Source organism: Bufo gargarizans, chromosome 4, assembly GCF_014858855.1.
Source record: "Bufo gargarizans isolate SCDJY-AF-19 chromosome 4, ASM1485885v1, whole genome shotgun sequence".
In the NCBI taxonomy this organism is placed as follows: Eukaryota; Metazoa; Chordata; class Amphibia; order Anura; family Bufonidae; genus Bufo; species Bufo gargarizans.
In genome coordinates this window covers 225,136,640-225,159,125 of record NC_058083.1, presented here as the reverse complement: position 1 = coordinate 225,159,125, position 22,486 = coordinate 225,136,640, and the positions used below count along the sequence as shown (strand labels likewise).

General features: G+C 45.1%; 1 protein-coding gene across 1 annotated transcript in view; it reads right to left on the bottom strand.

The window, feature by feature from the left end:
• MCPH1 (microcephalin 1) overlaps positions 1-3,698 on the bottom strand; it is a 248,096-nt gene extending 244,398 nt beyond the window's left edge. The window contains exons 1-4 of the mRNA XM_044290211.1: positions 3,607-3,698; positions 2,367-2,458; positions 459-577; positions 280-367 (exon numbers count right to left, since the gene is read on the bottom strand). Coding sequence (XP_044146146.1) covers positions 280-367; positions 459-577; positions 2,367-2,458; positions 3,607-3,649 — 342 coding nt within the window. The 5' untranslated portion in view covers positions 3,650-3,698. The remainder of the gene's footprint in view (positions 1-279; positions 368-458; positions 578-2,366; positions 2,459-3,606) is intronic.
• Positions 3,699-22,486: the final 18,788 nt, after the last annotated feature.

The window sequence follows — 22,486 nt, the reverse complement described above, 5'->3', positions numbered from 1 at the left end:
CTCCAGTGTTGATAAGTGGGGGTGCATCAATCAGATATTTATGGCTTATCCTGAGACTAGCCCATCCTTAATAAAACCCTATATATGGCCAAAAGTATACGTACAAGCTATATGAGCTTGGAGGACATCCCTTTACAAAACCTTGAGCGTTCTTATGAAGTTAGGCCCCATTTTGTCCGCTCTTCTAGGAAGAGATCTTGCCCAGCTTCCCATGTACTACAGATGGCTATGAAGTTGGAGCAGATCTCCAGATGAGAATACACAGATAGCCTTGCTTACCTTCTTCTTAGCAAGTTCAGGTAAGCCATTATTTGTGTTGATGGCCAGGTACAGAGATTCTTCTACATGCTTAGTCGTCTCTCGACATCTGTAACAAGGAGTTCAGTTATGGCATAACAGAAAATCAAACCATTCTGGAGCCACATCCAATGTACTGTTATTTCAAGAGCAATACTTACTTCTCCACCCAAAGGACAGACACCAGCTTGACCTTATTCTTCACTGCCTTGTCCCATGTGCTTTGACTGCCGTCTTTAAAAACGACGTGAGTTACTTGCTTACTGAGCGTTTTTGAAACCTACAGATACAAGCGCCACTTCTCATTAAACAACATCATTCAGTACGTTCATCAAAATCTCCCCATTCCCCCGCTTCAGAGAATAATTAACCAGATGCATGAAAGCTATACTGAAGATTTATGGCCGGAATAGCTGAACGCTATTTTACCCATTCCATTTCTTGTCTTGTATTAGCGCTTAATTACTACTACTTGTATTAGCTGTAGTTCAAAGGACTGCTACTGGAAACAGTCAGCAAGCTTGTAAGGCACAAGAGGTATTCAGTTCACATGTATGGCACATAGATAATGATTGTTAGGTGGGATCTGCTTTTGGACCGCAAATTATCAAGAAACTTGGGAAGGCCTTTGTCGATGATTGTTGCTCTAAACTGCTGTAAAAGTGGAGGAGAGGATCAGCAATTCTGGCACACGTCCTTTATTGAGGTCTATGGAGAGCAAAGGAAAATGGAAAGATTGTTTCCAAATCTTGCATTCAAGTATATTGGAGGTATGAAAACAGCTGACTCTGTGTCCGTCACAACCCTTAGGTTGTAGACGAGCGATGTTCATGTCCGGATGCTGTATGTACAACGGAAAGTACACAGACTGAACACGAACATATTATAGTCAATGCGCCAATGCACACAAACCATCAGGCTATGCAGAGAACATCGCACCATCCACCATTTAGGCTTCTCTCCCCTCCCCCCCCCCCCCCTCCCCCAAGACCAACCATTCGCCCGTTCAAGTGACCACATGCATGATGAAAACAGACACCATTTTTGTGCAGTCAGTTTAAAAAACAGACTTTTTTTTTTTTTTTACCAGGATGTGCGCAATTTTATTGATCACTCAACTGAAGGAGCCCTTAGACTTCAAATGAGAGCCTCTCCTTTGGGTATATAAAGCAAACTATGTACAGAAAACGAGCCAGCAAGGGATGCTCAGAGATTTGTGCACTAGGATAAAATATAGGCTGTGGCTCGGGAACCGTACAGGAGGAATAATTCACGGATTTACCACAAAATAATGTGCTAGGACTTGTCACAGTTGACCATGCTCATCTCACAGTAAAGATTTACATTATCTGCATTATCCACTGGCCTCGCCACTTTCCCCAAAAAGGGGGGTGAGGCTGGCAACCTGCCACGTTTATCATCTTCTATACCGGTTTTCTGGCATAGAAGACGACTGAAATCTTTGTCAGACCCTGGCACAAGGACTGCCAGATGCCGCACCTAATTTATGACAAGGTGTACACCGGGCCTCATGCCTGGGTATCATCGCCAGGCTATAATAAATCTCCCACACTGGCTGTGAATTCTATCACCTTCACTGTATACAATATTGGATGCTTGCCTTGGCTGAAATGGTCCTTATTACTTACAGACCTCGGAGACAGGACAGGCTGTGACAGCTTCCATATAGCCTACTTGACACTGCTACTTAGAGGGCTCAGAGCGCTTGTGCAGGCATTCTCTCCCAATCAGACATCCAGCGCAGGGAGACACTACTGCATCCTGGGGTTGCTGAGGTGATCGTCTGACGCCCAAAGGGTATTGTGCATGGGTCCCATTAATTAGAAGGGGAGAGGAAGGGGTGATTGCACTGCTGCTACAAGGGACACAACATGCAGGTAACCTCTCAACCAGCTGACCCTCAGGGGTGGCAGGAGACTGACCTCCGCTGATCTGATATTGATGACCTATCCTGAGGACAGATCAAATATCCTGATACCGCTCAACCCCTTTAATACTTTATAATAAATTCTCTATAGGAAACATATAGACTGGACCTTGGCACTAACCTTTGCCCCCAGGCTCAGAAGTTGCTGTGAGAACATTTTAGAGTAATTTTCCGTTCTGTTGGATGACCACACATCGACAAATGCAACGACTCCTAGAAAGGACAAAGGAGTAGAGACGTCTGGAGAAGTATCTTTAAAAGAAATGGGAGTCTGTGACCAAGTGACGGGAAAGCAGAAAACAGCAGCAACAGCTTCCAGTGCTGGCTCTATGGGGATGGGGCTAAACTTTATGGATGATGGTTCCATTATAACTACCTATCCCGTGTCCACAGGATAAGGTACAAGTGTCTGATCGCCGGGGCCCCTGCTCAGCCCTAGAATCAGGGCCAGACATGCATGCTCCATTCAACTCTGGGGCTGCTGAAGATAGCTGAGCGCTTGCAGTCCCATAGAACGTGTGGCATCAGAGAGAGGCGATCAGACACGGATCCCTATCCAGTGGGTACGGGATGGGTTGTTGCAATGGGACAACCTCTGTAACCATCGAGTGACAGCTGTCGTCTATCCTGTGCACTGCAGCCATCACTCAACAGTTAAAAAAAATCAAAAGTGCTAGAAAAAGTCTAACTGAGGGGCCTGGCAACCTACGGCACTGCAGCGGCTCTGAAACTACAATTCCCAGCATGTTCTATTTGTTTCTATGAGAGTTCTGAGAAGAGCAGAGCAAGTATGCATGCTGGGAGTTGTAGTTTCCCACCCCTGAAGACGTAGCCCCAGTATCTGCTGCACCCGAGCCCAGCGCCGAGTCCTTAATATTCCCCAACCTCAGGCTCTCCGCGCCTCTCACTCAGGGACTTCGAGGACCCCAGCAGTGGATTCAGCATCAACCTGGTGACAGATCCCCTTTATAGCATGTCACTCAGCAGTCGATGGATGTGCACCAATCTGCAGGAGCTGGAATCATGTCCCCAAACTGTCCCTCTCCCCATCTTTCCTGCTGGGGGACCCTAGGGGGCGCTGTCACCAGTGCTTAGCTGGTGACTTGGCTACAGGACACTGGTGGTCACAGACTGGCTGCAGGACACCACCAACACTTACATGTTACTTATGGACACAAATCATAAGGGCACATTTATGAAATGGTCTATTTTTCCCCAGAGCACAAGATAGAAGCTAAGCTGTGCTGTAGTCAGAAAGGTCCTGCTTTCACTCTGGCTGCTGGAGCAGCATTCTGTATTAGTTCTTTCCCCCAAAATAAAACGCAGGTGACACGTATACATATGGCAGAACCCGGCGGTACCTGTGAGGATGCCGCAGCCAGCGCTGCCCGGTGACAACGCCATGGCCCCACTGCTGCAGCAGCCTGCTCTCCTTGCCCGCCACCGCTTCAAACCTGACTTCCGCTGTGTGACGTCATCACAGGGCGCGCTGGCCGGCGGAGCGCAGGGGGGAGTTGCGGCTGCACAGCTTCGTGTTGTCAGTGTGTCCTGAGGCTGGCGCTGGGCTCAGTGACCGAGGAGGGCTTCTCCTGTATGTCGTCTCCTCCAGTCACGTCCTACGGGGGACACCTTACAGCACAGTGTAGGGGGTTGTGTTCACTGAGAATAGCTTCACACACACAGAGATTTTATTAGCCCCCTATGCTGTCAAAGAGCAATAGGGTCAAGTTTTGGAAGCCCAAATCAGAAGTGGATCATAAAAAGACAAAGTATAATGGATGGATCCTACTTTCCTTCCTTTACATGGGGCACCTGACTGGTGGTGCTAATAGGGCTAGCTTCACACTAGTGCTGTGTATCTGACAGGGAACTGCCTGCTGGGTCTCTGCATTCCCGGAAGCTTGTAAGGCTCCATCTGGCCCCATTAAAGGGAACCTGTCACCAGGATTTGGGGTATAGAACCGAGGACATGGGTTGTTAGATCGCCGCTAGCACATACGCAATACCCAGTCCCCATAGCTCTGTGTGCTTTTATTGTGTAAAAAAAACAACGATTTGATACATAGGCAAATTAACCTGAGAGGAGTCCTGTCCCTGAGATGAGTCAGGGACAGGAGTCATCTCAGGTTAATTTGCATATGTATCAAATAGTTTTTTTTACACAATAAAAGCACACAGAGCTATGGAGACTGGGTATTGCGGATGTACTAGCGACGATATAGCAACCCATGTCCTCAGCTCTATACCCCAAATCCCGGTGACAGGTTCCCTTTAACTATAATAGGGACCTGGCAAATATGCAGATAATCGGCTAAAAGAAAACTGCTGAGCACAGCGTTTTTTTCCGGGCCGATTCTCTGTATATTTGCCAGTTTGCGGTCGGATCTCCACCGGTCCCTGTTGTAGATAATGGGGCCGCACGGAGACGTTCAAGCTTCCGGCATCGATGGAAGGCAGAGAGATTCGACACTGCCAGATACACAGCGCTAGTGTAAAACTAGCAGAACTTTTAAAATTATCCAATCATGTAGCCGTAGGAGGACATGTTTTTTTTTTTTTTTAATGGTACTGTTTAATAGCTTGGGTTGGAAAACAGGAAAATATTCTTTGTGGGGTGATTTTTGTGTTTATAGCATTCACTGTGCTCTAAAAATGACATGACTTTGTTCTTCTGTTCAGTACGATTATAGTGATAGCAAATATTATAGCTTTTTTCACATTTTACCACTTTTTACAAAATAAATAGCTATAAAAAAAAGCTTGCTTTGCATTGCCAGATACTGACCCTTTATAACTTTTCTATATTTCTATCTGCAGAGCTTGTAATAGCTTGTTTTTTACGTGATGAGCTGTAATTTGTATTGGCACCATTTTGGGGCACAATGGAATACTACTGCAGTCGATCTGCTGCTTACAGGCTTCCTATTAAAGGATAACTGTCACACTTAGACCCTAATTTCAATTTTCATATATGTAGTTACTAATAACATGATATTCCAGAATCAGTTACCATTAGACTGACTTACCCCATATTTAATAAGAGTCAGCCCTTGGCAACCAGTCTGCATAAAACTACAATTTGACCATTCAGATAAGATGGCCGCCACTGTCCTCACCCTGAGGCTAATCCCGCCTGGCCTCACTAGCCAGTAACAATAGCCCCCCAAAAGTGTCCAGAGCCCTCCCCCCCTAAAGGGTTAATCTCCTGCAGCGCAAAGGGGTCCTCTTACCACATGTTGCTTTCATTTATACACTGAGCAGACGGCAGATCTCCCTTCCCTGGTCTGTGCTGCACCAACTCTGCATTGTCCTGCTCTGCTGAGTGAGGGAGCGTCTGCCAAGCGCAGGGACAGGGAGAAGTGCACACAGCTCAGGCACTGTTATCAGCTGCTGGGGAGGACCTGGCTTTAATCATTTACTTACAGTCAGTAATCTGACCTTGCACGCTGCCTGATTCTGCGTCCTCTGTCCTTCAATAGAGAGACGGACCATGCCTAGCAACCTGATTTTAAGCACAGGTAAAAATAGGCAGTACAGGGAACAAAAATGTGGAATTAAGGGGTAACCTGGGTACTGCAGATGTGCTAGTGGCCATCTAGCAGCCCATGTCCCCTGCTCTATGCGCAAAATCATGGTGACAGGTTTCCTTTAAGCCCTGCTGCAGGCATGGTGGGCCTGGGAGCTTTCCCAAGGCCCCAGGCTGCCATAGTAATTAAACCGAACCTTATGATATTGCACAGGGGCTCTAATCAAAGGACAGAGGGAGCCCCCTTCCTCTGTTTAGCCCCTCAGATACCACAGTCGCTGTTGACCACAATATCTGAGGCGTTAAATCACCAGGTGCCAGCTGTGTATCCTATAGAGAAGGATCAGACTGTGAGCCCTCTGCATACATCCCTTATATCCACAGGAAGTGCAGTTACATGATTTTGCATTAAAGGGGTTCTCTGGCCCTAAGTAATATATTGTTCCGTAATGTAACCTGTGGAGGGAAGAATAGTTGTTTAGTACTTGCCATCGACATCGCAGCCATGTCCAACATCCTCTTCACAGTCGTGACTGCTCCTGCAGCGTTTTCAGGGCTTCCAGTTTTCTGTGTTCAGCAGGAGACTGCTTGTCATCATTGATGTCACTATCTCCTGCTGGTCTTCCTTGTTCCCGGATCGCTATTGCTCATGCGCCAGGACCGCCTGTCATCTCGGAACGCCGACCGTCTGCTGACATCAGTGTACAGGCTTCTGTGTGAAGCCTGTACTTTACTGACTTCTGTGCAGTTACTGTGGATGTCACTTTGGGGAACTGTGGATGTCAGTGTGGGGGTAATATGGATGTCAGTGTGGGGGTAATATGGATGTCAGTGTGGGGCACTGCAGATGTTGCTGTGGACACGCTATTCCGTGTTAAGACTAGCTCCCCCATGCAACTATCAGGGAAGACTGTCCTGAAGAGACCCATAGTATTAGGTCTGCAGTTCCTATGTTGGCCTGCAGGTGGCAGGCCAACATAGGATAATAGCAAATTTAGCTTAGACTGTAGTTCTATGGAACTACAGTAAAAGCTAAAAGAAAATCTGACTAGTAAATATTGTAGCCTCCTAGAGGGGCTAAAAAAGGAAAAAGAAAAAATATTAAAAAAATATAACTAAAATATAAAACTTTAGATCATCCCTCTTTCCCTAGAACAGGGGTGGCGAACCTTACAGACACAAAGAGCCACAAAAAAAATAAACGTATGACTGCCAGGAGCCACAAGCTATACATTTACACAAATATGCGTGCACACGACAGTATTACTGCAATTGAGTTTTCAAACATTTAAAAGTGTATTTAACCTCTTCAGGACAACATGACGTACCAGTACGGCATGTTGTCCTGGTACTTAAGGACACATGACGTACCGGTACGTCATGTATAGTTCCGATTACCGCCGCCCGGCGGCAGTCAATTCAGACCTGCGGTTTATGACTTTTACCTGTGGTTGCGGCAGGGATCGGGCGTAAAAAAAACGTAAAACCGTAAAAAATAAAAACTGTGCTAAATAAACAAATTTTTTGTCACCTTACATCACAAAAAGTACAACAGCAAGCGATCAAAAACGCGTTTCCCCACCAAAATAGTACCAATCTAACCGTCATCTCATCCCGCAAAAAATAAGCTCCTGCTTGAGACAATCGCCCCAAAAAATAAAAAAAACTATGGCTCTCAGACTATGGAGACACTAAAACATGATATTTTTTTTGTTTCAAAAAATATATTATTGTGTAAAACTTACATAAATAAAAAAAATTATACATATTCGGTATCGTCGCGTCCCTATCGACCGGCTCTATAAAAATATCACATGACCTAACCCCTCAGATGAACACCATAAAAAATTTAAAATAAAAACTGTGCTAAATAAACAATTTTTTGTCACCTTATATCACAAAAAGTGTAATAGCAAGCAATCAAAAAGGCAGACCCACCCCAAAATAGTGCCAATCAAACCATCATCTCATCCCGCAAAAATCATACCCTACACAAGGTAATCGCCCAAAAACTGAAAAAATTATGGCTCTCAGACTATGGAAACACAAAAATAAGATTTTTTATGTTTAAAAAGATATAATTGTCTAAAACTTTCATACCGTAACAAAAAAAAAAAAGTATACATATTAGGTATCGCAGCATCCATAATAACTTGCTCTATAAAAATATCACATGACCTAACCCCTCAGGTGAATACCGTAAAAAAATAAAAATAAAAACGGTGTAAAAAAAGCATTTTTTGTCACCTTACATCACAAAAGTGTAATAGCAAGCGATCAAAAAGTCACACGCACCCCAAAATAGTGCCAATAAAACCGTCATCTCATCCCGCAAAAATCATACCCTACCCAAGGTAATTGCCCCAAAAACTGAAAAAAATATGCCTCTCAGACTATGGAAACACTAAAATATGATTTTTTTTGTTTAAAAAGATATCATTGTGTAAAACTTACATAACAAAAAAAAAAAAGTATACATATTAGGTATCACCGCGTCCTTGACAACCTGGTTTATAAAAATACCACTTGATCTAACCTGTCAGATGAATGTTGTAAATGACAAAAAATAAAAACTGTGCCAAAACAGCTATTTCTTGTTACCTTGCCTCACAAAAAGTGTAATATAGAGCAACCGAAAATCATATGTACCCTAAACTAGTGCCAAAAAAACTTCCACCCTATCCCGTAGTTTCTAAAATGGGGTCACTTTTTTGGAGTTTCTACTCTAGGGGTGCATCAGGGGGGCTTCAAATGGGACATGGTGTCAAATAAACCAGTCCAGCAAAACCTGCTTTTTTGGTAAATTTGGTATTTTTTTTATAAATAAAAATTATAATTTTTTTACTTCATTTTACCTGTTTCATGAAGTACAATATGTGACGAAAAAACAATTTCAGAATGGCCTGGATAAGTCAAAGCGTTTTAAAGTTATCACCACTTAAAGTGACACTGGTCAGATTTGCAGCTCGGCTCGGGCCTGGCTGGGGGGAAGGCAAGGAGGAGGAGTAGTACTAGTCAGGACTGGAGTGGTGGAGGGCCTGGAGGCTGAAGCAGGCGGGCCCTGCCGGGGCGCACTGCCGCACGAGCAGAAGAAGAGGTAGGTATTGTAACTAGAAGGAGGAGGAGGCGGCGGACTCAGGCGGGGCCGGGCCATGGAGGGGGCGGGTCCAGACCGTGGAGGGGGCGGGGCCGGCCATGGAGGGGGGGGTTAGGTTACCTGTTGGCTGTTGTGGAGGGACTAGGGAGGGAGAGGGAGTGCTGCCTGCTGCACTGGCGCCAGTCAGATTAGCGCTATCTCTATCTAAAACCAGTCTGAGGCAGAACAGAGCAGGCGCAGCTCAGACTCAGAGTGAGAGAGAGGAGGAGCTTTACCGAGTCACAGACACAGTCACTAGTCCAGACCAGTCCTCAGTCAGTGGTCTCCAGAGTCCAGAAGAGACGTCACTCCAGTCTCCGTCCAGTCCAGTGACAGTCTTGCCGACTGCCATGCCAGTGCCACTCCGGTCTGTGCCTGCTGTCTGTGTGACTACAGTGACTGTAAAAGTAAGTGATGTGATTCACTTGAAATGAGATTATTGAGATGGAATTTATGATGTCTGAGATAATCTAAATTCTTAAGTGAAAAAGAGCTGCCTGCAGACTCAGAGTGGGGCCCCCAAGTCCTCAGGATTCAAATTGGGGCCCAAGAGAAGCAAGGGGCGCCCTCCTTATCCTTGCAGGTCTGCAGGCAGCTCTTTTTAACTTCAGAATTCAGATAATCAGACTCCTACTAATTACAGCACACACCCTGCGCCCTGGCCTGTAGTGTCCACCATCAGACAGGGGAGGGAAGAAACCCCAGAACTAGAGAGTGGCCCCCAACGCATTGGGGGGCACACTGACACTCTAGTTCTGGGGTTTCTTTTCTTCCCTCCCCTGTCTGATGGTGGACACTACAGGGGTGTGTGCTGTAGTTAGTAAGTGAGAGTCTGATGTTAAAAAGAGATGCCAGCTGTGATAAGGAGGGCGCCCCTTCCTTTTGGGGGGCACACTCTTATATGACAGACATAAAGGTACTTTTACACTTGCGGCAGGACGGATCCGGCAGGCTGTTCAGCCTGTTGGATCCGTCCGGCTGCTATTTCGCTGGACCGCTGCTCTGTCCCCATTGACTATAATGGGGATGGGGGTGGAGCTCCGGCACAGCACGGCACTGCGTGGTGAGAGGCCACCGGACGAAAAAGTCGGACTTGCAGTACTTTTCGGCCGCCAGCCTTTCACCGCACACTGCCGCACTGCACCGGAGCTCCGTCCCCGTTCCCATTATAGTCAATGGGGATGGAGTGGCGGCACGGCGAAATAGAGGCAGGACGGATCCAACAGGCTGAACAGCCTGTCGGATCCGTCCTGCCGCAAGTGTGAAACTGCTCATGGCGGTGGGAGTTCTAGGATGGGTGTTTGGGTGGGAGCTTTGGAAGGGGTGGTGGGAGGCTCGATAGATATGTGGGGGCTGCGGGGGGGCCCATTTTTCTAGCTACGCCCCTGTGTCAGTAAGAACAGAGCAATGCTTTGATTTCACATGTTGCAGGGTGGAAAAAACAGATTCACAAACATAAGTTGCGCCAAACATTGACAGAAGCTTCAGTGCAGCTCGTTTTACATTGGGATACTTCTCCATAGGCACGATTTTCCAAAACTCCAGGGTTCCCTCACTCAGAATTGACCTGAGTCGGTTCTCTTCCAAATGTTCAATCATCTCAATTTGAGTTGTTGCTTTATCTGTCACCAGCGGGGGTTTCAAACAATCTGAATCAGCAGCAAAAGGGTTAACGAGGAATGTAATTTGTGGCCTATTCAGTTGTAGATCCTCCTTCTCCTTTTTAGGATCTCAGCAGCTTGGGCACTTGCATCTGACACAGAGGGGCAATGTGTTAGTTCTCCCTTCCTCAGATGAGTTTTAAAAAGCTTGAGCTTGTTAACAAATGCAAAACTGTTTGCACTAGATCGGGCAGCATCTTTAATTTCCCTTGGAGCTCAAGGTTGAGTCTATCCAGGTGGTGCAGCATGTCCACCAGAAATGCCAGAATCCAAAATCCACTGGGAATCAGAGAGCACAGGATAGTCTTTGTGTTTTTCTTCCAGAAACAACTTTACCTGACTCAAAAGTAAAAAAAAACAAGATATCACCTTACCTCTTGAAAGCCACCTTACAGAGCAGTGAAGTGGCAAATCATTGGGAAGGTTCTCATCAAGGTCTGCAATGAGATTTCTGAACTGTCTGTGATTAAGCGCATGAGTGCAAATAAAATTGACAATTTCCAGAACAGGCATCATTACGTGGTCTAAATTTAGCTTTTTAAGCACCTGATGATTGATGCAATGAAATGTCCAAAAATCTGGAAATCGGTCACCCGATTTACATAGCCCGACAAGGCCATTCACAGATCCTATCATAGACGATGTTCCATCTGTGGTTGTGGCTGTGAGTTTTGATAATGGCAAATTTGCCTTTTCAACTACAGTCATCAGGGTCTCTTTCATATCGATGTCACGAGTTCTGTCTGTTAACGAGACAATATCAAGTGGCTCTTCTTTTATTGTACAGTTGTCTGATATGTCTGTAAGTTGTCTTGTATATCAGGAGACTCATCCAGTGCAATACGGAAATACTGGCATTTCTCAAGGTCAGAGTACAGCTGTGTTCAAACTGCACTGTTAATGTCTGATATTCTGTGTTCGACTGTATGTCGTGACAATTGGAGGTCTGATACCATTTGTTTCAGACGTTCTTCTTCTGGAGACAAGATTGCAATGGTGTCACAAAGGCAACTTTTCACAAATTCCCCTTCATTGTATGGTTTTTTGGTGCCAGTTGATAGGATGCAAGAGTAATAGTTTCTGAATGTTTTGTAAGTTTCTTAAGGAACTGAGTCTGTTGTTCTGAGTGGCGTTTTAATGCATTTAGCTTGTGTTTGCGAAGTTCGGTACTTGCTGGGAAGTCGTGGTCCATTTTAGCATGTTGTGAGGCAAAGTGGCGCTGAAGATTTGAAGCTTTAAAGGGTTTCTGTCATCAGAAATTACATTATGTAGCGATGGGCTAATGTCCGCAGTACATAACAGTATGCTTTAGTCTCTGCCTGCCGACATTCACTTGAAATTAACACTTTTATAATATGCTAATGAGCCTCTAGGTGCTGCTGGGGCGTTGCTTCAGCACCTAGAGGCTCGGTCTACGCACCCTTTGCATGCCCAGGTCCAGTTGATTGACTGGCAAGTTCTCTTCTTCGTTCCCTAAATCCCGTGCCTGCGCCGTCCCATTTAGTATTTGGCGCAGGCGCAGTGAGTGAAGGACGCGCTCTTGCTGCCGGCTTCACTCACTGCGCAGGCGCTGTCCCGCTTAGTATTTGGCGCAGTGAGTGAGGCCGGCAGCAGGAGCGCGTCCTTCACTCACTGCGCCTGAGCTGAATACTAAATGGGACGTCGCAGGTGCGGGATTTATTGGACGAAGAGGAGAACTTGCCAGTCAATCAACTGGACCTGGGCGTGCCAAAGGGTGCGTAGACGGAGCCTCTAGGTGCTGAAGCAACGCCCCAGTAGCACCTAGATGCTCATTAGCATATTATAAAAGTCTTTATTTTAGGAGAACGGCGGCAGGCAGAGAGTTATATACTGCTGACATTAGCTCATCGCTACATAACGTAATTTCTGATGACAGAAACCCTTTAAAATGTGATATTGATGTCTGGCATATCAAACAGAATGGCTTCCCTTTCCTTTTAAGGAAAAAATACAAATCCTCTCACTCCGGTAGAAATGTTCTGTGTTCATCTTCATATTTAGGCTTGGCTTTATGTTTCCCAGACACTGCCATGTTTAGTATGGTGACGTTGCAGCGTTCTCCTTACTGAGGGGTGGAGGCTGGCTTTGATTTTGTTTGGATTCCTAGTTTTGTTTGGTTTCCTCCAATTATTTTTCATCCTATGTAAGACACACCTAGGTTTTAGAGGAGAAAAATATAAAAAAACAAAAACAAAACAATCCTCATCGGACCTCCAAAATGAGACCCCTAATACTCAGGTGAGACATCACAAATCAGACACCCCCATGCTCTGAACACCCACAATGCTCAGACAAACCCCCCATGCGCAACTGATCTGACATGGGGGAGTTATGAGCATGGAGTGTCTGATTTGTGGTGTTTTATGTAAGGACTGGGGGGCTTATTTTGTGGGTCTGTTGAGCATTTGGGGGTCTTATCTGAGCTCATACTACCCCTATGTCAGATAAGACCCCCATGATCAGTACTTCAATAAAAACTGTGGACTGTTCTCCATGTGTAGGAGGCTTATCCTGTCGTACCTCTGCTGCTGCTGCTCTGAGGACTGTGGCGCCCTGTCCACAGTGACCTGACGTGCACAGTGACCTGACGCGCGGGCCTGCATTACTAACTATCAGTATAGCGACACCAAGCTTGTATGTTTGTTTTTTGTTTTAATACTGGGGAAAAAAAAGCTTTGGAAAAAATTATTTTCTTCTTTCCATCACTATATTCTGGCCCCCATAACTTTTTTAACCACTTCAACCCCGCTAGCTGAAACCCCCTTAATGACCAGGCCACTTTTTACACTTCTGCACTACACTACTTTCACTGTTTATCGCTCGGTCATGCAACTTACCACCCAAATGAATTTTACCTCCTTTTCTTTTCACTAATAGAGCTTTCATTTGGTGGTATTTCATTGCTGCTGACATTTTTACTTTTTTTGTTATTAATCGAAATGTAACGAGTTCCTAGAATTTTTTATTTTTTGTCGCAAGTTAGCGGAAAATGATGATTTTTTTTTTTTTTCTTACAGAGTCTCATATTCCACTAACTTGCGACAAAAAATAAAAAATTCTAGGAACTCGCCATGCCCCTCACGGAATACCTTGGGGTGTCTTCTTTCCAAAATGTGGCCACTTGTGGCGTAGTTATACTGCCCTGGCATTCTAGGGGCCCTAATGTGTGAGAAGTACTTTGCAATCAAAATGTGTAAAAAATGGCCTGCGAAATCCGAAAGGTGCTCTTTGGAATGTGTGCCCCTTTGCCCACCTAGGCTGCAATAAAGTGTCACACATCTGATATCGCCGTACTCAGGAGAAGTTGGGGAATGTGTTTTGGGGTGTCATTTTACATATACCCATGCTGGGTGAGAGAAATATCTTGGCAAAAGACAACTTTTCCCATTTTTTAATACAAAGTTGGCATTTGACCAAGATATTTATCTCACCCAGCATGGGTATATGTAAAATGACACCCCAAAACACATTCCCCAACTTCTCCTGAGTACGGCGATACCAAATGTGTGACACTTTTTTGCAGCCTAGATGCGCAAAGGTGCCCAAATTCCTTTTAGGAGGGCATTTTTAGACATTTGGATCCCAGACTTCTTCTCACGCTTTAGGGCCCCTAAAAAGCCAGGGCAGTATAAATACCCCACATGTGACCCCACTTTGGAAAGAAGACACCCCAAGGTATTCAATGAGGGGCCTGGCGAGTTCATCGAATTATTTTTTTTTGGGCATAAGTTAGCGGAAATTGATTATTTTTATTTATTTTTTCCTCACAAAGTCTCACTTTCCGCTAACTTGGGACAAAAATGTAAATCTTTCATGGACTCAATATGCCCCTCAGCGAATACATTGGGGTGTCTTCTTTCCAAAATGGGGTCATTTGTGGGGTGTTTGTACTGCCCAGGCATTTGAGGGTCTCCGCAATCATTACATGTATGGCCAGCATTAGGAATTTCTGCTATTCTCCTTATATTGAGCATACAGGTAATGAGATTTTTTTTTCCGATCAGCCTCTGGGCTGAAAGAAAAAAATGAACGGCACAGATTTCTTCATTCGCATCGATCAATGTAGATGGAAAAATCTCTGCCAAAAAAAAAAAAGGAGGGGAAAGGCGTCTGTCAGGACATAGGAGCTCCGCCCAACATCCATACCCACTTAGCTCGTATGCCCTGGCAAACCAGATTTCTCCATTCACATCAATCGATGTGGATGAATAAATCATTGCCGGGATTTATTATTTTTTTATATACAAAGTGTTTGCCAAAGCATAGGAACGCCGCCTCCTCCTCAGCTCGTATGCCTTGGCAAACGTATCTTTTACTGCAGAGTAGAAATCTCGTCTTGCAGTGCCGCATACACCAACTTGCGTGTAATCTGACAGCAGCGCAATGCTTCTGTCAGAATGCACATCAGTGCTGCAGCTAGTCGATCGGTTGGTCCACCTTGAAGGTAAAAAAAAGAAAAAACCAGGCCGCAACGCAATAATTTTATTAACTTTGGAACAGAACATATAAACTTTAACTTTTTGAACTAAACATTAGCCTTTTTGCTTACTGGTGTTTTTTTTTATTTTTTTTTTATTTTATTATTTTTTTTTTTATGCACTTTGTCCCAGGTGAAAGGAGAGGTTTGCAGCAGCTGTTTGTGAATGGGCCCTAATAGCCCTGTGTGCCTGTCCTGGTGAGATGTGATCCCTATGCTAAGTGTACCTGTGTGTGGTACTTCCGGAAACACTCTCCAAAGCATAGGGCAGGGTGGTCAGGACAGTCAGGACAGAAATAGCGGGTGTCACGCCTTATTCCACTCCTGCTACAGACACAACATTTTTTTTCGGGGTGGCGGTCGGTTTGAGGTACCATTAACGACACTGCGGAAATGTCGCTCGTGTAGACGGCTAACTACACTGGTGGATGGGGTACAGGAGGTTCGCGATGATCTCTTCCTGAAATTTGAGGAAGGATCCAGTTCTCCCAGCCTTACTGTAGAGAACAAAACTATGATACAGAGCCAATTGAATTAAATATACAGACACCTTCTTATACCAGCGTCTGGTTCTGCGGGACACTAAATACGGAGCCAACATCTGGTCATTGAAGTCCACCCCTCCCATGTGAAGGTTATAGTCGTGGACTGAGAGGTCTTTTCAATGACACGGGTTGCTCGCTCAATTTGGATTGTCGTGTCTGCATGAATGGAGGAGAGCATGTAAACGTCACGCTTGTCTCTCCATTTCACCGCGAGCAGTTCTTCATTACACAATGCAGCCCTCTGCCCCCTTGCAAGACGGGTGGTAACGAGCCGTTGGGGGAAGCCCGTGCGACTAGTTCGCGCGGTGCCACAGGCGCCAATCCATTCTAGAAACAAATGCCTAAAGAGGGCCACACTTGTGTAGAAATTGTCCACATAAAGATGGTACCCCTTGCCAAATAAGGGTGACACAGTCTTCCCACTGCTCCCCAGGTAGTCAGGGCAACCGACCGGCTCCAGGGTCTGATCTTTTCCCTCATATATCCGAAATTTGTGGGTATAGCCTGTGGCCCTTTCACAGAGCTTATACAATTTGACCCCATACCGGGCGCGCTTGCTTGGGATGTATTGTTTGAAGCCAAGGCGCCCGGTAAAATGTATAAGGGACTCGTCTATGCAGATGTTTTGCTCAGGGGTATACAAATCTGCAAATTTCTGGTTGAAATGGTCTATGAGGGGCCGAATTTTGTGGAGCCGGTCAAAAGCTGGGTGGCCTCTGGGACGGGAGGTGGTGTTGTCGCTAAAGTGCAGGAAACGCAGGATGGTCTCAAATCGTGTCCTGGACATAGCAGCAGAGAACATGGGCATGTGATGAATTGGGTTCGTGGACCAATATGACCGCAATTCATGCTTTTTAGTTAGACCCATGTTGAGGAGAAGGCCCAGAAAAAAAATTTATTCGGAAACTTGGACTGGTTTCCACCGGAAAGACTGGGCATAAGAGCTTTCTGGGTTGGCGGATATAAATTGTGTGGCATACCGATTTGTTTCGGCCACGACTAAGTCCAAGAGCTCCGCAGTCAAGAACAGCTAAAAAAATCCCAGGGCCGAACCGATCTGAGCTGTCTCAACCCGAACTCCAGACTGGGCGGTGAAAGGGGGAACTACAGGTGCGGCTGAAGTTGGGGACTGCCAATCAGGGTTTGCCAGGTTTCCTCAGGGATTCTAGGGGCTCTACGGGCACGTCTTTGCGGTGGCTGCGACGGGGTAACTAATGCACGTGCCACCGTACCAGCTTCAACTGCCCTTCTGGTGCTCGCCACTTCACCAGGTTGTACGGCAGTGCTGGTACTAGGTCCAGGAAGGGCTGGGCTGCTGGTGTATGCCTCACCACGTAATCCGACAGCACCAGCCCCACTCTGCTGCTCTTGAAGCGGATCCTGCGCAACCTGTGGTCTAGCGACACGGGGCCGGGTACGCCTGGTGCTATCAGGGACCTCAGCCTCCTCGTCCGAACTTTGGGTCAGAGAGCCACTGCTTTCTACAGGTTCGTATTCTGACCCGCTAGATTCATCAGATGAGGGTTCCCATTCATCATCCGACTGGGTCAGAAGCCTGTAGGCCTCTTCAGAAGAATACCCCCTGACATTTGGGCAACTAAATTTAGGGGTATTCCCTGAGACTACCCAAGAAAAAAAGCAAGCCTGTCTTACAAAGGGGAGGCTAGCGAAGTACCGGAGGCCGCTGCGGTTGATTAAAAATATCAAAACTGATTTTTTTTTATCGCCGCAGCGCGTGTAAAGTTAATGTGCAGTGATAAAAAAAAATAAAAAATTTTGTCACTACGGTGGGGCGGGCGTGGGTGAACGCATGTGTGGGCGACCGATCAGGCCTGATCGGGCAAACACTGCGTTTTGGGTGGAGGGCGAACTAAAGTGACACTAATACTATTATAGATCTGACCGTGATCAGTTTTGATCACTTCCAGATACTATAAAAGTACAAATGCTGATTAGCGATACGCTAATCAGCGAATAAGGGACTGCGGTGCGGTGGGCTGGGCGCTAACCGATCGCTAAACTACCTAACCAAGGGACCTAAACTATACTAAAACCTATCAGTCAATACCAGTGGAAAAAAAAAGTGACAGTTTGCACTGATCACTTTTTTCCTTTTCACTAGTGATTGACAGGGGCAAGAAGGGGTGATCAAGGGGTTAATTGGGGTGCTGGGAGGTGATCTGGGGGCTAAGTGTGGTGTTGGTGGGTACTCACAGTGATGTGTGCTCCTCTGCTGGAACCAACCGACCAAAAGAAGGAGCAGAGGAGCACTGCAGCCATTTAACCACATCATATTTACTAAATATGATGTGTTATCTGGCTGCTGATTCGTTTTTTTGAAAATCAACAACCTGCCAGCCACGATCATTGGCTGGCAGGTTGATGACGAACTTGTCTTTTAAATTTTGCCTGCCCGCGATGCGCATGTGCGGGCCGGCTTTCCCCGAAATCTTGCTTCTCGCGAGAGGACGCACCGGCGCGTCCACCCAGAGAAACAGGACCGCCGCAAAGACGCAATCCTGCGTACGGCAGTCCTGAGCAGGTTAAATTGCCACTTATCTGCCTTCCAAGAAACTACATGGCCAACAGGTGAGCATACCAGAAGAGAATGTTCTTCCTTTGGCCATTGTTTCTTGATAGGTTACAAAGTCGTTATGTAACTGCAGAAATACAAATATGGCTGGCTGTCAAAATGTCCCTCTCATCCACTGTGACAGCCGCACATTGCCCCTCACATAGCTTACACTTCTAGCTGCAGCCTGCAGGCAGCACTGATGACGTGCAAGCTTGTGGTTGCAGAAGTTGCCCAGCGAGCGTTCAGTACAGTGAGCAATGTGCTCACCCTTAAAGCCACCTCGCGCCGCCTCGGTCTTCTCTACTTGATCCTTTATGACAGCAAGGAGGCGGTGCTGATTAAGTCCTGCGCAGAACGTCCTCAAGCGCCAGGACGTTATCACTGTAGGCCTGCTGTCAGTACTTATTAGCGTGGCACATAACTCTAGGCAGTGCTGGGCTTTACACTTTGTGACACCAAACCTATGAGGGGCGTTTGGGGCGGCGTTGGGCCCCATAAAGACAACAGGCCTGTTGTATTATAATCCACCACTGATTAGCTGGCATGCTTCCCTGCGAGCCGCATATGTAGACAGAGTGCTGCAGAGAGAAGGAGCCGCAAATGAAGTTGTAAGGAGCCCCATGCAGCTCGCGAGCCGCGGGTTGGCCACCCCTGCCCTAGAATAAACAAATAAGTACATAAAATGTGATAGAAAAAAGTCACACAAAATTGTATCAATAATAACTACAGATCGTTCCACAAAAAATGAGCCCCCACACATCTCAGTATACATACAGGTGAAACTCGAAAAATGTGAATATCGTGCAAAAGTTCATTTATTTCAGTAATGCAAATTAAAAGGAAATAATTAGAATATTGTGAAAAGGTTCAAAATTCTAGGCTCAAAGTGTCACACTCTAGTCAGCTAATTAATCCATACCCTCTAAGCAAAGGGTACCTGAAATTGTGACTTTATGGTTTTCATAAGCTGCAAGCCATAATCATCCAAATTATAACATATAAGGCTTGAAATATCTCGCTTTGCATGTAATGAGTCTCTCATATGTTAGTTTCACCTTTTAAGTTCCATTACTGAAATAAATGAACTTTTCACAATATTGTAATTTTTTTTAGTTTCACCTGTAACTATAAAAAAAAGTTATCAGGTGCAGAATATAGCAATGTAAAAAAAAAGTTTTCAAATTTTTTATCATTTTATCAGTATTAAAACACAAAAAACCTACACATGTGGTATCATTGTAATCGTACTGACCCAGAGAATGAAGGGCAAAGGTCAGTTTTGCTGCATACGGAACGCTGTAGAGATAGAACCTGTAAAACTGTGGTGGAATTCCTTTTTTTTTCCCAATTCTACCCGATTTGGAATTTTTTTCCTTCTTCCCACTACATTGTATGCCATATTAAATGGTGGCATTAGAATATAAATCTTGTCCCACAAAAAACAAGCCCACATACAGCTATGTGAATAGAAAAAAGTTATGGCTCTGGGAAGATAGGGAAGAAAAATGAAAACGCAAAAATGAAAAAGCCTCCAGTATCCAAGGGGTTAAAGGAAACATGTCAAATTGAGCATGGTGTTTGTTCCGCAGGCAGCATATTATAGAGCAGGGGAGCTGAGAAGATTGATATATAGTTTAATGTTAAAAAAATCTTTAGTTTATTCATTTATATTTATGCTCATTCTGGGCTTTGAAATCATGGAGGTTGTCCTATCAGTGATTATCAGCTAGCTCTGTATATGCAGTCATAGAGGGAAGGCTGTCAATCACTATAGGACCACCTCCTTGACTTCAAAGCCCAGAATGAGCAGGAATTTAAGTGAACAAAATACATGTTCTACTGAATCTTTTACCACAAAACTATATACCAATCTGCTCAGCTCCTCCTGCGCTACAAGGTGCTGCCTATAGAGTACATTGCATTTCCATGGTGACAGGTTCCCTTTAAACCATTTCATCTAATCTGTCAACAAAACTTTGTTCCAGTAGCTTTCTAGCTTGTCCAAGTGATCTTTAGTGCAGACGAGCAGCAATGTTCTTTTTGGAGACCAGTAGCTTTCTCCTTGCAATGCACACCATTGTTGTTTAGTGTCCTCTTGATGGTGGACTGATGCACATTAACATTAGCTAATGTGAGAAAGACCTTTAGTTTCTTAGAGGTTACTTTGGATTCCTTTGTGACCTCATGGACTATTACACATCTTGCTTTTGACATGATCTTTGTTGGTCAACCACTCCTGGGAAGGGTAATAATGGTCTTACATTTCCTGCATTTTTACACAATCTGTGGAGTGGTGGAGTCTAAACTCTTTAGAGATGGTTTTGTAATGTTATTAAGTCTGAGGAGTATCAAAAACTCTTCTTCTGAGGTCTTCAGAAATCAGTTTTGTTTATGCCATGATACATTTTCCACAAACGTGTTGTGAAGATCAGACTAAAGGTCCATTCACACGTCCGTAAAATGGGTCCGCATCTGTTCCACAAATTGCAGAACGGATGTGGACCCATTCATTCTCTATGGGGCAGTAATGGATGTGGACAGCACACAGTGTGCTGTCTACATCTGCATTTCCGGACGGCGCCCCCGATCTTCCGGTCCGCGGCTCCGGAAAAAAATAGAACATGTCTTATTCTTGTCCGCAATTGCGGACAAGAACAGGCAGTTCTATGGGGGTGCCGGCCGGTTGTATTGCAGCCAGTGTGCATTGCAGAACATACAGCCAGGTCCATAAAAATTGGGACATCGACACAATTGTAAAATTGTGCTTTAACTGCAGACTATCAGCTTTAATTTGAAGGCATTTACATCCAAATCAGGTTAACGGTTTAGGAATTACAACAGTTTGCATATGTGCCTCCCACTTGTTACGGGACCAAAAGTAATTGGCTTATCAGCTGTTCCATGGCCAAGTGTGTTATTCCCCCATTATCCCAATTACAATGAGCAGATAAAAGGTCCAGAGTTCATTTCAAGTGTGCTATTTGCATTTTGAATCTGTTGCTGTCAACTCTCAAGATGAGATCCAAAGAGCTGTCACTATCAGTGAAGCAAGCCATTATTAGGCTGAAAAAACATAACAAACCCATCAGAGAGATAGCAACATTAGGCATGGCCAAAACAACTGTTTGGAACATTCTTAAAAAGAAGGAACACTCCGGTGAGCTCAGCAACACCAAAAGACCCGGAAGACCATGGAAAACAACTGTGGTGGATGACCGAAGAATTATTTCCCTGGTGAAGAAAACACCCTTCACAACAGTTGGCCAGATCAAGAACACTATCCAGGAGGTAGGTTTATGTGTGTCAAAGTCAACAATCAAGAGAAGACTTCACCAGAGTGAATACAGAGGGTTCACCACAAGATGTAACCCATTGGTGAGCCTCATAAACAGAAAGGCCAGATTAGAGTTTGCCAAACGACATCTAAAAAAGCCTTCACAGTTCTGGAACAACATCCTATGGACAGATGAGACTAAGATCAACTTGTACCAGAGTGATGGGAAGAGAAGAGTATGGAGAAGGAAAGGAACTGCTCATGATCCTAAGCATACCACCTCATCAGTGAAGCATGGTGGTGGTACTAATCTAACTGGTTCTCTTGTATTTATTGATGATGTGACTGCTGACAAAAGCAGCAGGATGAATTCGGAAGTGTTTCGGGCAATATTATCTGCTCATATTCAGGCAATTGCTTCAGAAGTCATTGGAAGGCGCCTCACAGTGCAGATGGACAATGACCCAAAGCATACTGCAAAAGCAACCAAAGAGTTTTTTAAGGGAAAGAAGTGGAATGTTATGCAATGGCCAAGTCAATGACCTTACCTGAATCTGATTGAGCATGCATTTCACTTGCTGAAGACAAAACTGGAGGGAAAATGCCCCAAGAACAAGCAGGAACTGAGGACAGTTGCAGTAGAGGCCTGGCAGAGCATCACCAGGGATGTAACCCAGCGTCTGGTGATGTCTATGCGTTCCAGACTTCAGGCTGTAATTGACTGCAAAGGATTTGCAATCAAGCATTAAAAAGTGAAAGTTTGATTTATGATTATTATTCTGTCCCATTACTTCTGGTCCCTTAACAAGTGTGAGGCACATATGGAAACTGTTGTAATTCCTACACCGTTCACCTGATGTGGATGTAAATACCCTCAAATTAAAGCTGACAGTCTGCAGTTATAGCACATCTTGTTTGTTTCATTTCAAATCCATTGTGGTGGTGTATAGAGCCAAAATTTTAGAATTGTGTTGCTGTCCCAATATTTATGGACCTGACTGAATATTAGATATTACCACAATAGAT